The sequence below is a fragment of the Sus scrofa genome, chromosome 11 (genome assembly GCF_054392235.1).
Source record: "Sus scrofa isolate SSC_HxYL_T2T_F1_AM1 chromosome 11, Sscrofa_HxYL_maternal_Yorkshire_Landrace_v2.0, whole genome shotgun sequence".
NCBI lineage: Eukaryota > Metazoa > Chordata > Mammalia > Artiodactyla > Suidae > Sus > Sus scrofa.
Genome location: NC_139393.1, coordinates 12,971,104 through 12,989,391, shown reverse-complemented (window position 1 = coordinate 12,989,391; position 18,288 = coordinate 12,971,104). Strand labels below are relative to the sequence as shown.

Below are 18,288 nucleotides of genomic sequence, written 5' to 3'. Positions count from 1 at the left end.
GGAAAAGTTTCGCTGGGAGTGCGCAGTTTCGTGACTCGGCATTATTGCGTTACTCTAGGATTGGCCCAGTTTTCCGCTCTGTAGTTGTAATTAACTGCTTTACTCTTTGTCTGGAGGTCACTCGGTATTCGCTTTATTGTGTTGTTAATTGAATGAGTGTGCCGTCCAGATTGTTGTTGCCTGTGAAATACGGGCCCTAGGTACTTAGGAATTCAACAGTTTTCTTTGAAATTTTCAAAAGCAGAACAAACGGAAAGGCGAAAGGGCACCTTAAGAATGTCCCCGATTATAAATGGAGCTATTTTTTGATTCTCTCTCTTTTACAGTAACGGACCTCGTTTGGTAACTTTATATGAAACCTGTTTGAAACAGGAAGCTTTTCTCTTACAGGTGTTGTCTCTTACCTCTGGGGTTTTCTGAAATGTCACTGTGCATAGTTCCTCTAGCAAGCCAGAATAGGGTGGGATGCTACGGGAGGCAGTGACAGTTACATAGAGGTGTTGGAGGGAAATTACCTCTTGCTTTTGCTTTTTCTTTCTTTTTTTTTTTTTTTTTTTTTTTTTTTTTTTGTAAAGGGCCAGATAGGCGGGCTTTAGAATACCTTTTGCTCCTCCTTCTAGGATGATAAAAGTCTGTGTTGTTAAAAACTACTTATGATAATGCCCGGTAGCATGATTGTTATTATTTATGGTATTGAACTAAGTTGCCAAGTGTTTGGTTCAGAATTTTACCTTTGCTCAGTATTTTTTAAAGTGCGTTCGCACGCACACACGGTTATGTTTGAAACAAATACATTTTACTTCTTTTATTAGAACGTTTAAAAACTGTGCGTTTGGTATCTGGAATCAGGTTTTTGTGATTTAAGGTGATTATAGTGGTGTAGGTACTTTTTAATACTTCAAATTGTCATTTCAAAGACTTTCTGTTGTCAACTTTAAAAATTAAAGCGTGAAATCATGTAATAATGGTTACTATCTTTACAAGATATTTGATAAACACTTTATTATGGTTAGGATAAGATAGATATTGTGGGTTTTTTCTTTGTTTTTAAGTCACCATCCTCTTATCCCTATCCCTGTGAAATGCATCTTCTCAGAATAAAGCAAACCCCAGAACAATCACAAAATTGAAATATATTTTGTTATGAACTCTTTCCTTTTTGTGCTAAGATTCCCAACTGCATTTCACCTGATTACCCAAGCAAGCTCTTCTCCCTGCTAATTTTTTCTGTCTTTGTGAAGTCCAGATGCCCAACAAGGAAGGCTGTTCAGCAGCTAACCCGTGGGGATTACACCCCATCCCCCAATGCCCATGTGGGCAGTGCACCCCCTACCTTTGCCTTGAATAGCCTGCCAGACTCCTCCAGTTAGTTACCTGATGTTTAGGAAATCTTTCAGCACACTTTGTGAAATAGGCTTTGAAATAAAGACATATGCGAGGTAATACTGCTTCTACCTAGGGTTCCTTTATCATGTCCTCTTTCTGCCTTCAAATGCTATCATTTTAAGCCTTATGCCAGAAGTCTTTGCTCTTTTTTTTTTTTTTTTAATTTATTTTTAGGGCCATAGCCAAGCTAGGGATCAAATCAGAGCTATAGCTATCAGCCTCCACCACTGCCCCAGCAACACCAGATCCATTCCACATCTGACACCTACGCTGCAGCTTGTGGCAACATCAGATCCTTAACCCACTGAGCGAGGCCAGGGATCAAACCCTCATGCATCCTCATAGATACTAATCAGATTCTTAGCCCGCTGAGCCACAGTGGGAACCCCTCAAGCCAGAAGTCTTTATGCCAAGAAACACTCCAGATTCTGTTCACACCTCCCTCTGCTGACTGTTAAGCACAACATGAGGTTTAGTTTTGAAATCAGACATTTCATTTTCTTAACATATATCTCTTGCACCTGACTGTTTGAATCTGTCTCTTCCATTTTAGTTTCATTTATTAGTCCTTGAGCAAGTTGCTCAATGTTGGTAAAACATTTTCTAAATCAGATATTAACCTCCAAGGATAGGAGAATTAAGTGGAGCATGAAACAATGCCAAGCACATCCAAAGAGCTTAATAAAAGCTAGTAAATTATGGTGCTTCTAAGGCCACAGATCATGTGTCTGTTGTGTCTCCTCCCCACTCCCCACTCTCCCCCCCCCCCCCGCCCCCCGCCCTTTTACAGCTTTACTTGCAGGATATGGAAGTTCCCAAGCTAGAGATGGAATTGGAGCTTCAGCTGCTGGCCCATGCCACGGCCACAGTAACACCGGATCCTCGCTACATCTGTGACCTGTGCCACAGCTTGCAGCAACTCCAGAGTCTTAACCCACTAATTGAGGCCAGGGATCAAACTCTCATCTTCATGGATGCTATGTCTAGTTCCTAACCTGCTGAGCCACAATGGGAACTCCTCATGTTGCCTTCTATGTTTGCAGTATAACATACTAGTGAGTGGTTTTAGAACAGTATTTTATTTACTTATTTATTTTGTCTTTTGTCCTTTTAGGGCCGCACCGGCCATATATGGAGGTTCCCAGGCTAGGGGTCTGGTTCCAACACCAGATCCTTAAGCCACTGAGCGAGGCCAGGGATCGAACCGGCAACTTCATGGTTCCTAGTCAGATTCATTTCCACTGTGCCATGATGGGGATTCCTAAAGCAGAGCTTTTAATTTGCTTGTGAACTCTTAAAATAATTTTTGTACATTTATCCCTCTTGTACATGTTTAGGTTGATTTATAACGTTTTACACCATAGTTTTAGGAAGTTGAAAAGGATGCAGTTTCCCACATCGTATAGACACTGACATTGTAATGTGAAATTGGTGCATCACTCTTTTTTTTTAATTATAGTTGGTTTACAATGTTGTGCCATGGTACATCACTCTTAACTCTCTCATCAAAGAGTATAATATTGCACTTTTATACCTCTCACCATTGATTTTAAAAATACATAGTATTTTACACAGTTCTTTTTTCTTGAAATTGTACTTTGATTTTTACCCAGCTCCATTGAATATTATCTTAATGTAATTTATTTATGCTTGAAAGCTTCTTATTCTGTTGTACATGTCTTTTTTCTCATTATGTTTTTTAATTTTTTATTGTAGTTGATTTATAATGTTCTGTCAGTTTCTGCTGTACAGCGAAGTGATCCAGTCGTACATATATATACATATATATGTATTCTTTTTCTCACGTCATCCTTCATAATGTCCTACCACAAGTGACTAGATATAGTTCCCTGTGCCATACAGCAGGATCTCATTGCTTATCCACTCCAAATGCAATAGTTTGCATCTACTAACTCCAGACTCCCAGTCCATCCCACCCCCTCTCCCTAGGCAACTACAGGTCTATTCTCCATGTCCATGAGTTTGTTTCTTTTCTGTAGATAGGTTCATTTGTGGCACATATTAGATTCCAGATATAAGGATACATGTCTTTAATAAAAATATTTGTATAAATTGAAACTAAATTTTAAAAATTTCCTGTGATTGTAACTGTTATTTTTCTTCTAGATTGAATTACCCCTCGTAGTAATAGTTGATCAGAATAGCATAAAACCTGATGGATTTTGAAAAAAGAATAATTAAATATGAGAAGTAGAAGTTTAGTGGAAATTTATGTCTCAACAAGATGGATAGTTGGAGTTGTGCCTAAATTGATCTTGACACCTCTGACTTTTTTGGGCTGTTCCCTACCATGCTTTTCCATTCTGGAGAATACACCATAGTAAAAATAGGAGTGAGAGAGGTATTTTTTTTTCTTTAATTTTGTAAAGTGGGAAGATCATGACAGGAACTTGGAAGAGGGAAAACAACAGCATGTTAGCTGGACTTCAGACATGTTTCTAGGCAGATCAGTGTTAGTGAGAATACTAAATGGAAGTAAAAGGATCTCAAAGACTTTTTCTTAAAATTATGTATGTTGTTGGAATGTGTTCCTTGGCAGGTGTTCATGTGCTGTGGGGGTACATGTTCCCTGATTTGGAGAACCTCTGAGCAGTGGTTATCAACAAGAATGATTTTGCTGCCAGGGTATTTTCGGCAGTGTCTGGAGACATCTTTGATCTGCCACATGGTGGATGGAGGGGGCCTGCTGATTCTGGCATCTGAGAGATTTGAGATCAGAGTGGAGCCAAACATCGTGCAGAGATCAGGACAGCCTCCCATAGCAAGAAATTATCTAGCTCAAAATGTCATTCAAACTGAGGTTGAAAAACCCTGATATAAAGGATTCATTTTGGAATCAGGCTGTTAAAACTCTATAATCTAGAGCAGTGGGTTAGTAAACTTTTTTTTTTCTGTGAAGTACCAGATAGTAGATAGTAAAATATTTTAGACTTGTGGCCCACATATGATCTCTGTCGCATATCCTTGTTTTTATAACCCTTTAAAAATGTGAAAATAATTCTTAGCTCCAGGGTCTTTCAAAAACATGTGATCTAAGACAGTTACCGCCTTCAAACCTCAGGTTTTTTCCTCTGCAAAGTACTAGTCACAATGCCTCAAGAGTTGTTTGTAAGGATTAGGTGAGATGAACATGTGGCACAGTCTCCAGCACACATTAAACCCTCTGTAGCACTTCCCATTGTGGTTCAGCAGGTTAAGGACCCAACAGTGTCCGAGATGCAAGATCGATCCATGGTCTGGCTCGGTGGGTTAAGGAACCAGCATTGCCACAAGGTGCAACATAGGTCACAGATGTGGCTTGGATCCATCGTGGCTGTGGCTAGGTCCCACCCGCAGCTCTGATTCGACTCCTAGCCTAGGAACTCCCATATACCTCAGATTCGGCTTTAAAAAAAAAACACTGTAAGTAGTGCTTTGGTAATAGTGCTATCCTGTAGCATGTAGCAGAAAAATGGTTGCCAAGTCACAGTTGTTTAAGACCCTATCAAATCAATTGGACAAACAGGAATGCTGTTTAAATTCCTAGTTCAGCTTGCAAAAGTCTGTTTATTTCGTTGTCCTGCTCTCTGAGCTGTGAGCCTCCTTGTAGCCTGAGGAAGGTGGAGTACAGAATTCCTATCCCATGGTTTCTGAGGGAAGAAAGGGAAGGGATCTGTGAAAAAGGGAAGCCTTCTATTGACATATTCTAAAGATGAATTCCAGGGAAAAGGGTTCTCTTTTGAAAGGGGATTTGCAGTAAAGCAAGTAAGGTCCGATTTTTGTCAATTGTGTATTATGTTTTATTTGTTTGCTTGTAGGGTTTTTTTTTGTTTTTTTGTTTTTGTTTTTGTTTTGCTTTTTAGGGCCACACCCACAGCACATGGAGGTTCCAGGGCTAGGGTGTGAAATCAGAGCTTCAGCTGCTGGCCTACACCAGAGCAATGCCAGATCCTTAACCCACCAAGCAAGGCCAGGGATTAAACCCTCGTCCTCATGGATATTAGTCGGGTTTGCCATCACTGAGCCTCCAGGGGAGCTCCAGTTGTAGAGTGTATTTTCTAAATTGGAGACTGAATATATTCTCTCGACTGCCGTGAAGTTTCTGCGTGATGCAGGTGACCATTGGTTTGTTTTTCAGGGGAGAAAGTATGGCTAGGCCAGTTTCTGTGATGCCTCGATGATGTATACTGTTGCTAAAACAGCCTTAAATCCTTTTAATTATCCTATCATTATAGGTTTTAATGAGATCGCAGGAGGAGAATCTATTGCAGTGTCCAGTAACAGTAGGCCCATGCTGTTATTGAGTGTTCTTTGAGATTAAGATAGTTGGAATTAAGATATGCTTCAAGTGTAAAATACACACTAGTTTCAAAACCTTAAGGCCAAAAAATAAGGTAAACTGTCTCATTAGTAATTAATTTTTAAAAAGTAATAAGAATTTAAAAAAATTAATTACTAGGTCCAAAGTATTATTTCACCAGGTACCCAATATAAAAATTACTAAAAAAATAATGAAATAATACCATTTACAGCAACACAAATGCAACTAGAGATTATTGTACTGAGTCAGAAAGAGCAGTATAAATACCATATGGTGTCACTTATATGTGGAATCTGAAATATGGCACAAATGAACCTGTCTACAAAACAGAGACTCTCAGACATAGAGAATAGACATGGTTGCTAAGGGGGAAGGAGTGGGATGGATGGGCAGTTGCAGGTTAGCAGATGCAAACTATTACATTGAGGTCCTACTGTATAGCATAGTTAACTCAATCCAATCTCCTGGTACAGACCATGATGGAAAATAATACATTTTTAAAAAAGAATGTGATATACATACACGCACACGCATTTATATATATATGACTATGTCCCTTTGCTGTATAGCAGAAATTGGCACAACATTGTAAGTCAACTATATTTTAATAAACTAATAAAAAGATAATTCAGGCCAAGAATTATTTATCCATTCAACAAATACATACTGAGTGTTTTCTCTTTGTGAGGTTTGAGAGACTTAGACATCAGTGAATAAGACAGGCAATTGTGACTCCTATCTTCTGAAATACATTCAGTTTGCGGAGAACTTGATAATAAGTAAACAAATAACTAAGATAATTAAAGATATATGTTCTGTTTTGCAGAAATGGAGCAAGAGCCACAAAATGAAGAACCTGCTGAAATTAAAATCATCAAGGAAGCTTACAAGAAGGCCTTTTTATTTGTTAATAAAGGACTAAATACAGATGAATTAGGTCAGAAGGAAGAAGCAAAGAACTACTATAGGCAAGGAATAGGACACCTGCTCAGAGGAATCAGCATTTCATCAACAGATCCTGAGTGTGTAGGTCCCGAGTGGGAATCTGCTAGACAGATGCAGCAGAAAATGAAAGAGACGCTGCAGAATGTGCGTACCAGGTTGGAAATTCTAGAGAAGGGTCTTGCCACTTCTCTACGGAACGACCTCCAGGAGGTACCCAAGTTATATCCAGAGTTTCCACCTAAAGACATGTCAGAAAAATCACCGGAGCCTCAGTCCTTTGGTTCACCTCCTCAGCACAGTGAAGTAAACGGAAATGCTTCAGCTGCAAGTACACAGTCAGTTTCTATACCGAATACTTTATCCTTTTCATCTCAAAGTCATCCATCAGAAGCACCTCCTGCTTATACTCCTCAGGCTGCTGAGGGTCACTACACTGTATCCTATGGAACAGAATCTGGGGAGTTCTCATCAGTAGGGGAGAACTTTTACAGGAATCATTCTCAGCCTCCTCCTCTTGAGACCTTAGGGCTAGATGCAGATGAGTTGATTTTGATACCAAATGGAGTACAGATTTTTTTTGTAAATCCTGCAGGGGAGGTTAGTGCACCTTCCTATCCTGGTTACCTTCGGATCGTGAGGTTCTTGGATAATTCCCTTGATGCAGTTCTAAACCGTCCTCCTGGGTTTCTTCAGGTAAGCCAAAGAAAAAATATAAGCATAATTTAAAATATGAACAGATACATTATTTTTTGTTAATGTTTATAAACATTATAATGTGTCGTAAGATAGTAAGTGCAAAAAGATAATTAAAAGTCTTAGTTTCTTTTAAAATAGATGTCATGTTTGATAGCGTTTCTTTTCTCTTTGCTTTAAAGTCTCAGTATTAAATTTGTGATGACAGGACTTGAGATTGGAATATTCATCCTTAATTTTATAACTTTTTATCTGAAGAAGAAACCTAATAATTTTACCTTGAAAAGGGATTTGTATAACTCATGTATGAATGTTGTAACTGTAAATTTCCACAAATGTTGTCAAGTCCCAGCCGAGGGGCTAAACTGGACTACTTGCAGCCCAGTATCTGAAACAGTGGTTCTTATCTAGTGGGAACCCCACAATCTGCCTGCCCTGCGACATTTTAGCAGTAGTTGGGGACATTTTTGGTTGTCACAACTGGGAGTGGGGAGTGTGCTACTGCTACTAGCCAGGTATACTGCTAAACGTCTAAACAGGGTAGCTCCCGTAAATAAAGAAATAAACTGAAAATATTAGTCATGTCAAATTGAGAAACCCTGGTCTACAAGCAGAGACTGGGATGATCATTTAAGATGCAATTCTGACTTCCAAAGTACTAAATTTACCAGGATGCCCGTGGTTCAGGAGCAAAGACTAGTGCCGAATAAAGTTTGTTGTTAGGATACTGTTGTGAAATTAATGAGGTATTCTGAAGTTGATGGTCCAGTATCAATCTGTTTTTAAGATTGGACATGGGTACAAGGACATGGATTCTAGAAATAAGGGTTCATTACACATTAGGTATAACACAGGGGTTGGCATGGAAGGGAGATGACTGTTTGAGCAAGGCAGGTGCTTTTATCCACAGTCCAGATGATGTGGTTGGTTATAGTACTAGTTATCTAGATTTATCTTCTCTTTTTGTATACTTAATTTATGCAGCTTCTACATAGAGTCAACTTAAAAGTTGTTTAAAGATAGTTGGAGACTTACTAAGGATGTATGAAGGAGATAATTTGGGCCCTTATTAAAAGGAAGACTTTATTGGCTAGGAAGAATGGTGAGAATTTCATAAGTTGTTTTGAAAAAGAAGCCCTGAAGTTACAAAGAGTAGGTTTTATTGATTGGGATTGTGATGGAGCTGATAAAAGATGTAATGCTTTCTGCTGATCTGGTAATAGAATTTCATTGTAAGAGTGGAATTTAAAAAATCTATGGGGGAAAAAAAAAAGGAGTTCCCGTCGTGGCACAGTGGTTAACGAATCCGACTAGGAACCATGAGGTTGCGGATTCGATCCCTGCCCTTGTTCAGTGGGTTAACGATCCGGCATTGCCATTAGGTGTGGTGTAGGTCGCAGATGCAGCTCAGATCCTGCGTTGCTATGGCTCTGGCGTAGGCTGGCAGCTACAGCTCCAATTAGACCCCTATCCTGGGAACCTCCATATGCCGAGGGAGCAGTGCAAGAAATGGCAAAAAAAAAAAAAAAAACCTATGGGGCCTGGGCTACTGGAGGTTCGGAAAGTGAACATTAGAAACCCTCTGCTGGTGAAATGAGCTCAACCGTTAAAATGATTTATTCTTTAGTATAAATGTTGCCCTGCTTAGTGCTTTTAATTTTGTTTATAATCTTTCCAATATCTCCTATTTTGGGTACTAAATAAAAAGTAAAATTGTATCCAAAGTTTGAATCTTTAAGGGGCTCTCATTTACATCTATTAAGACATGTGTAACAGTGTCCTAAAAGGGAGTTACATGTATTTACTGGATGTTTTTGTTCTAAAAAACAAACACTAAAACAACTAAGTTTTAGAAGTTAGACATAAATTCTTATGCTATGAAAAATCACTATTGCTTTATTTAGGGAATTAGAAATTAATTTGACTTTAGGCAGACTAGAATGCTGTGGCTTCTAAAAACTATTTTTCTTTTGGCTTTAGGTTTAATAAGCTTTTTAAACCTGTTAAATTTGTAGCAAGTTCATATAGAACTTGGGCATGAGATTGCCCTCTGACAGTGAACCTGGGAGAAGTCAGCCTGTGGTGGATGAGCTCACCAATCTATAATACTCTACCCTGAGAAAGGTCTATAAAGTTTTACTTGAGAAGATTTAAGGATACTCCATTTCAGTCAAGGTGACCAGAATGTCGTTAATCTTGGAGAAATCATGGCACTGTAAAAGAAACCTTTCCCAAACTTTAGTCATTTAAGTTGTCAGACCCATCATTTCTGTTATTAATATTTTTATTTAAATGTCTCATTTGTTAATTTTATCCTCAACAAAAACAACTGTGAAATTGAGGGAATGATGTTGTGTTTTTCCACTATACATCTTAAAATACATAACTAATCAAGTTTAAGTAGTTTGCATGTTATTCACAGTCATTTTACATACCACAGATGGTTATATATCCTACTTAGGAAAATACAGTCATCAGTCTTACTGTAACTTGTCTGAAGTTTGACTTTTATAAAAGTTGGAGAGTGGCTTTTTGAGATGACTGAAAAAGAATCCATTAAAAATGTTTTTTGGTGGAGTTCCCGTTGTACCTCAGTGGTCATGAACCAACTAGTATCCATGAGGACGTGGGTTTGATCCCTGGCCTTGCTCATTGGGTTAAGAATCTGGTGTTGCTGTGAGCTGTGGTGTAGGTTGCAGACTTGGCTCAGATCCTGCGTTGATGTGGCTATGGTGTAGGCCAGCAGCTATAGCTCTGATTTGACTCCTTCATATGCTGCAGGTACGGCCCTAAAAAGTCCCCCCAAAAAATATTTTTTTGTTTTTTGGTAAGTGTTTATTAAGCATGTTCTAGGAAAGAATCAGGCTTGAATGCTTGAGCCCTGCACTTTTGCCTTCTGTAGGTCAGGAATGTTGGTAGTATGTCAGAATTTTCCATAATTTATATGAAATCTTTTGTCTCTGACAGTATTTTGATAATGGATTGTTTTTCCAAGTATCTTAATTTTAGGAAGAGAGTATCCCAGGTGAGGGACACAGTTATATTCTGGTCACTCAAAGAATGCATCTCAGTGGAAGTGAATACATTGGATATTCTGATGTAAACCTAGTTGAGGCGTTCCCCTTGTACCTCATTGGGTTAAGAATCCAACCAGCATCCATGAGGATGTGGATTCGACACCTGGCCTTGCTCAGTGGGTTAAGGATCCGACATTGCCTTGAGCTCTGATTCGACCCCTAACCTGGGAATTTCCACATGCCACAGGTACAACCGTAAAAATAAATTAAAATAACCTAGTTTCTTCTGAATTTAAAGCTCCAGGAGTCAAGCTTAATTAAGTCTTAGTGTGACAGTCTCACCTCTCTAGATGATATTGAAGGGCAGCTCTTGTCATTTTGATTTAACTTTACAATAGACAGTGAATCCATGAATGCAACTTAATGTTCTAGCTCCATCAGATCAGGTTGGGTTCATTAGGGAAAAAAAAAAAAAATTTCTATTGCTTTGGGGGACTGATCTGAGAAAACATTTGTAAGGTTGATTTGCAGCAACGTGGATGTAAGTAGAGACTCTCATCCTGAGTGAAGTAAGTCAGAAAGAGAAAGACAAATACCATATGATATCACTTATATCTGGAATCTAATATACGGTACTAGTGAACCTTTCCACAAAAGAAACTCATGGAGTTGGAGAATAGACTTGTGGTTGCCAAGGGGGAGGGGAAGGAAGTGGGGTGGACTTGGGAGTTTGGGGTTAATAGATGCAGACTATTGCCTTTGGAATGGATTAGCAATGAGATCCTGCTATGTAGCACTGGGAACTATGTCTAGTGACTTATGATGGAGCATGATAATGTGAGAAAAAAGAATGTTTACATGCGTGTGTAACTGGGTCACCATGCTGTACAGTAGGAAAAAAATAATGTATTGGGGAAATAAAATTTTTAAAAATTAAAAATAAATAAAAATAAAAAATAAAACAAAAAAATGTGAATGTTGGGTTTCTAGTTAAAATAATTGTTTAGCTTCTCTGGTGGAAGATAATGTGTGTTTAAACCCTAGCTTCACTTCTTGGTTGTTGACTCTAAGCAACTTGATTAACCTCCTATGCCTCAGTTTTCTTGTACATAAAATAACAGCACTAACCAACTTCATGGAATTGTTGTGAGGATTAAATCATATAACATGTGGAGTACTTGGAGACGGTTTGGTTTTATTTCCACAAAGGATGAATAGTAAAGAAAACCTAAATTTATTTTGACCACCATTTATTTAAAGCTAGACCCATTCTTGGTTAATGGTGAACTGCCTAAGGACACCAGTTTTAATACTGTGTAATTACTAGAACGGTAACACTTTTAGCACAGTTCTGTGAGTGTTTTGCAGAGAGATCAGAGTAGCAAATGGCTGATTTTTATGGAGGGTTTGTCAATGTTGATGATTCCAGAAAGGCTTGTAAAATATATTCAAATATTATAACGTTTATTTGCTGCTATAATGATATTTAAAACGTCAATGGAAACCTAGTTCTATGTATTGATTTGTTTTAATCTTTTCAGGTCTGTGACTGGTTGTATCCTCTAGTTCCTGATAGATCTCCAGTTCTTAAGTGTACTGTAGGGGCCTACATGTTTCCTGATACTATGTTACAAGCATCAGGGTGCTTCGTGGGGGTCGTCTTGTCTTCTGAATTACCGGAAGATGACAGAGAACTCTTTGAGGATCTGTTAAGACAAATGTCTGACCTTCGGCTCCAGGTAACTTGTGTGATCACCTTCAGGATGAAAACCTACTTTAACATAAGCATTTCTGCTTTTAAAGAGGTTGTAATAAGCTCTAATGTGATGAGAGTTAGGAAACAGAGTATATAATTTGCTTTGTGTGTTCATGAATACAATCTGGGAATTGGTTGTAAATAGTGATTAAGATTGTGGGCTCTGGAGTCACAGAGGAAGTTAGTTTACTAGCTGAAATTTTGACTTGTCCTTACTCTTAAGCATCCATTCAGCAAAATGTATGCAAGCAGATTACCTTTAGTGTTAAGTGTGAAAATGAAAAAATAAAATCAACCTTCCAACAATGCAGAGTAGTTAAACTGTACATGAGGTTTGTTAATTGCTTTTAAACTCATTTAGTCTTGTTTCCTATAATTTAGTATTTATTGTTTAACTAAATTCAAATATAGCGGCATGTGATTTAACTATCACTTATACTGACAACTGCTATAAGTTTATCTCTCATACTTTGTCTTTGGGATTTGCTTTAGGCTATCCTGTGAACCAAAGAACTCAAAGGTTGGTGATAGTATAGAAAGGAGTTCCCTTGTGGCTCAGTGGGTTAAGGACCTGGCATTGTCACTACTGTGGCTTGGGCAGCTGCTATACGTGGATTTGATCCCTGACCTGGGAACTTGCACATGCCACAAGCATGGCCAAAGAAAAGTATAAAGAAAGACCAACAAAAGTCATTGTAAAACACTGCCGTTTGAATAAGTCTGTTATTAGAGTGTGGTATACCACAGCTTAGAGGAAACGTGAATTGAGCTACACTTAGACCTTTACTCCCTAGGCCAACTGGGACCGGGCAGAAGGAGAAAATGAATTCCAAATCCCGGGAAGATCAAGATGTCCCTCTGACCAGTTGAGGGAAGCCAGTGGCACTGATGTGAGACAGCTGGACCAGGGCAGTAAGGATGTGCGTCATAAGGGAAAACGAGGCAAAAAAGAAAGTAAAGTAAGTGAAAGTTCGTCAGGGTATGAGTGTGTGTTCTCCTCTAATGGTGCCTCTCACCAGTTTAAATGATTTATAAGATCTTCTTCCCATTTACTCCAGCAAAGCAGCTTCCACATTCACAGCGTGATCACTGGTAAAGATAATCAGAGTCATCTCTAATGTTTCCCTTTTCAAGTATTTGTTGTGTAAACTATTTAAAAGATACTCTGTGCTTTGGGGAATAGATTTTTTTTTTTAACTACTTGCAAGATTTGTGTGTGTGTGTAGACACATTTTTATTTCTCTTGAGTAAATAGGAGTGGGTCATAGAGTAGGGATATGGAAAAAATAAAAAAGGCACAACATTGTAAATCAACTATACTTTAATTAGGAATAAATAAATACAAAAAAATCAAGTAGGTATGTGTTTAATTTTATAAGACATTGCCAAGCAGTTTTTCAAAATGGCTTTCCCACTTTGCATTTCCACCCACAAAGTATGAATTTTTTCTACATCCTTGCCAATTTTTTTCGGTTTCTTTTTTTCTGAAGCTTAGCCATACCTGTGGGTGTGTGGTGATATCTCATTGTGGCGATAAGCACATTTCCCTGATGACTAACCACGTGCTGTTTGTCCATCTGTATATATTTACATTAATGATATATTTTTTTGTTTTGTTTTGTGTTATTCTCCACCTAGATCTTGGGGCTAGGCATGCTTTTCTTTACACTGCCATTTTTATTCATTCCTTCTTTCTCTATAAATAGTCAACAGGACCGAGAAAAATGGATTTTTAAAAATATATTTAGTTTCTTCTTTCATTTCTTAGATTCTGAGTATGTAATATGTTCTAAATGGTAATTTTATATTAGAGTTCAATAAATATTTATTGAGTGCTAGAAAGCTGAGCACAGTGGAGAAAAGATTAAATTTCTCAGTTCAAAGGATTTGTCATCTAGTTTGGAGGACAGATTATCAAAGAGATAATTTCTACCCAGTGTGTTCATTAGATCAAAGTACGTCTATAAACAGATAAGTGCATTTGTAATTTTGATAGATTTTGCTAAGTTGCCTTCCCTAAGCATTATACTATTCAGCACTCCACCAGTAGTGTGTGAGAGTACCTGTCTCCGCATAGCCTGCTCAACAGAGTGGGCGGTCACTCTTTCTGTATTTTGGGAGTCTGTTGCTGAGAAATAGTGTATTGGAATAGATTCATAGTGATTTCATTATGAGTGAAGTTGAGCCAGTGCCTAAGGGTAACTTGAATTTTGTTTCCTGTGTGATGTTGTTATCCTTGTCCATTTTTATTTTTATTACCAGATTGCTAGTCCTTTTCTTCTCAATTCCTAGAACTCTTTATGTATTAGGGACGTTGGCCCATTGTCAAAGATAGAAATTGCAGATATTTTGTTCAGTTTGTCTTTAGGTTTTATTTATGTGGCTTTTCCCTACATGTAGAAGTTTTTGTTTTTAATGTTGTTTAATATTTTAAGTGAAACTGTATTTCTGTTGGGCAGTTGGCATTTCAAGTTATTTTATAACATTATGAGGTCTGAGTTAGCCTACTCCTAATTTTTTAAAATGAAAATAAATATAACTTTGAGATTTTGAGTGTTGGCCCTAGCTGTTAAATTATCAAAGTACACTTATTTCTGTGTTTCCCATTTCCAGTCAAATGGAATGGCACAGTCTGTTTATATATTTTTACTTGTACTTGATTTCTGTCAAAACCAGTTTGATATATCCTTACCAATTGAGTTATTTGGCAGAAATCTTTTAACCTTACTAAGTACTGTGTGCATTACTAATATCTAGACAATGTTAGCTATATGAAGGAACTCAATCTAGTCAAAGAAAGGAAAAAATCAATTTAAATATGCTTTGATAAATACTGTATTGGAGATATGTTGGTATTTAAATCTTACTTACCAGTGGACCTCACATAAGACCGGAACAGTTTTCAACTTCGTGGTAGTTATGGTAATGTGCTTATTTTTGTAATAAAATGTACTGATAATTAGGTTGATTGTAAATATCTTCACTAAGTAGTACTTGTTGGCTCAATATTTTATTACAAAATGCTTATGACTTTTCCCCCATTAGTGTTTATTATTTCACATTTTGAAATATTTTTACTATTTAGGCCAAAGGTTCTTCCAGTGAGGAAGTTAATCTGAGTCACATTGTGCCGTATGAGCCAGTTTCAGAAGAAAAAGCAAAGGAATTACCTGAATGGAGTGAGAAAGTGGCTCAAAACATTTTGTCAGGTATTATAGTAAAACTTTTCCCTTATAGTGTGAAATGTTTGGATCCCATTAGAGAATACTTAGATGATTTTATATTTTGATTCTAAACGATCAGTTTATGAACAGTTAAAAGTTGAAGGAACTAGTCTCTTTGAATATCACATGTTGTCATATAGTTGTAAATTCTTCTTGGGAAACTTATTTTTCCGTTTTACTCTTAGGAAAATTGGTAGTGAAAAGCTTTAAGAATCCCCAAACTTTAAGAATTGCTCTGAACGTAAAATTAGTTACTTCCCCTTCCCCTTTGAAATTAGCCCTTAATCTTTTTTTCTCCCTTTCTCTCTCTTCCCCTTTCCTTCTCCACCAGAAGTTATCACAATTTTGGAAGCAAAGCAGCACTCCCCTACCACACAGCAGTGCAGGCATGAGAAGATCTGAGAATTATAGCCAAGCAGTTTGGGAAGTAGGCCCTCCTATTTAATTATGGTTAGAAAAGGCTTCAGATCATTTATCTTAAAACCAGAATGCGCATTACTGACACATGCATTTATATTTTACTTGGCTAACATTTTAACTTTTCAACTCTAGTAGCTCTCAGATTGAGACCTTCAATTTTGTTTTTTAAAAACATTGCCAGTTGTCATTAGGTCAGATTCATGACCCAAGTAAGGGATCTCAGCCAGTTTTAAAAGTCTGTCAATAGTCTCTCTACTAAAAACTCATTAAAATAATAAAAGTGTCTAAAGCAGAGGAAATCTTCAATATGAAAAACCAACATAAAATAAGCAAAAAATGATTAAGTGCCTAGGAGCAAACAAAATATTTCCCCCAGTGTCAAAGGGCTGCTTGAGAGGAGTAGAAAAGATAAAGCTAAATTTCCATATGTATGTGTAACAGTTAAAACTGACCCTTGGGGAATTCCTGTTGTGGCTCAGCAGTAATGAACCCAACTAGTATCCCTGAGGATGTGGGCTGGATCCCTGGCCTTGCTCAGTGGGTTAAGGATCCAGCTTTGCCTTGAGTTGTGGTGTAAGTTGCAGTCACAGCTCATATCTGGCATTGCTGTGGCTGTGATGTAGGCCAGCAGCTGTAGCTCTGATGTGACCCCTAGCCTGGAAATTTTCATATGCTGCAGGTTTGGCCCTAAAAAGCAAAAAAAAAAAAAAAAAAAAAAGACCTTTGAAAGAGATTTTTTAAGAAGTTGTAAAGAAAAACTCCACTCATACTACTTTGCCCCTTAGTTTTATAGGCTACTAAGCTATTTATTAGTTCAGTATTCAGAAAACTTGTCCTTATCTGCATGTATGTAGATAACTAAATTCAAAGGTAAGTAAAAATTTCGAGTTTATACTGCTACAAGATTATATACTATCCATGTGTAAAAAGCCATCTCAAACTTAATGGCATGAAACAGCAAACATTTGTTTATGCTTAGGAATTCTGAAGGCCAGGTATTCTAAAAGGCCATAGCAGGGACAGCTTGTGTCTACTTCATGATATTGGAGCCTCCGGTAGGAAGACGAAGACTGACTAGTGACTCAGTAGCTGGGGGCTGGAATCATCTGAAGTCTCCTTCAGTCACACATCTGACATCTGGGTTGGGAGAGCTCAAAATCTAGGATTGCCTACACGTAGCCTGTTGACTTTCTCACAGCATGGCGGCCTTTAGCTAATCTGGCTTCTTCATGGTAGCTGAGCGTTCAAGTGTGAATGATGCACGAGGCAGCAGAAGCTGCTTTACCCTTTCTCACATACTCTTGGAAATTTCCAGCATCATTCATTATAAGAAAGTAACACACCTACCCAGATTCAGGGGGATATGACGTAGACCCCACTTCTCAATGAGAGGAATGTCAAGATCATGTTGAAAGAACGCCTGGAACAGGAGATGCTGATTTGGGGCATCTTTGGAAAATAGCACTTGCCACAGAATCTTAGGCTCCTGGAGCCATACAGCTTCCATACATTGGTTCTTTGGTTTTTGTTGTTTTTTTTTGTTTTGCTTTTTTTTTTTTTTTTTTTTTTGGTCTTTTTGCCATTTCTTGGGCTGCTCTCGAGGCATATGGAGGTTCCCAGGCTAGGGGTCAAATCGGAGCCATAGCCATCAGCCTAAGCCAGAGCTACAGCAACTCGGGATCCAAGCTGTGTCTGCAACCCACACCACAGCTCACGGCAATGCTGGATCCTTAACCCACTGAGCGAGGCCAGGGATCGAACCCACAACCTCATGGTTCCTAGTTGGATTCGTTAACCACTGAGCCATGACGGGAACTCCCACACATTGGTTCAATTCAGAGAGTTAGAATACCCTGAGAGCCACCTAATCCTAAGGAGAGATCTCTTCAGAGATTTCCAAAGAACTCTCAGCAGTGCATCATTTGAAAATGAGCAAAAACACTGGTAACCTTCTTTACTCGTTGTGACTTCAGTGTCTTCAAGCTTGTAAGTAACTCTTTTCCTTCTCATCCTGTACCCTCATGGCTAGCATAGTAGCGCTAATGATAACATTAAAGCCATTTGACTACCATTCAGAATACCTGTCTCCTTATATGCTTTTTAATAGTTAGAATGAAAAACAACTAGCTCACCAAATACGCAAGGGATAGCTAACAAAGAAAGGTGCAAGAAATATCAAAGATTTACTTCAGGGAAAACTATCTGACCTGTCAAGAATCTGTTTCCACCAGACTCATGTAGGCTCTGTACAAAAATGTGTAACCAGGGATCTAAACTGAGCTCATTCACCTTAGCCCAAGGTGAGTAAAGATCAGTAAAAGCTTATAGTCTTACACTTTACGAATGGAAAAGCTAAAAAGTAATATAACTGCTTAAAATTTACATTTAGGATATTGGCTTGAGAAGCCTAGACTTAGACGCTAAGAATGCAGCTGCCAAACATTTTGGATGGAGTAGAGTCTAGTAAGCTCATTTGGGAGGAGGTAGAGGATTGGTGACAGCAGGCTGAGTAGAACCCCCATTGGG

The 18,288-nt window shown here is 38.1% G+C and overlaps 1 protein-coding gene across 10 annotated transcripts in view; it reads left to right on the top strand.

The window, feature by feature from the left end:
* SPART (spartin) overlaps window positions 1-18,288 on the top strand; it is a 388,960-nt gene that overhangs the window by 356,809 nt on the left and 13,863 nt on the right. For all 10 annotated transcript variants that reach the window (XM_084981527.1, XM_084981521.1, XM_084981528.1 and 7 more), the window contains 4 exons: window positions 6,534-7,345; window positions 11,904-12,101; window positions 12,913-13,077; window positions 15,204-15,327. In XM_084981527.1, the coding sequence (XP_084837653.1) occupies window positions 6,536-7,345; window positions 11,904-12,101; window positions 12,913-13,077; window positions 15,204-15,327 (1,297 nt within the window). In that variant the 5' untranslated portion in view covers window positions 6,534-6,535. The remainder of the gene's footprint in view (window positions 1-6,533; window positions 7,346-11,903; window positions 12,102-12,912; window positions 13,078-15,203; window positions 15,328-18,288) is intronic.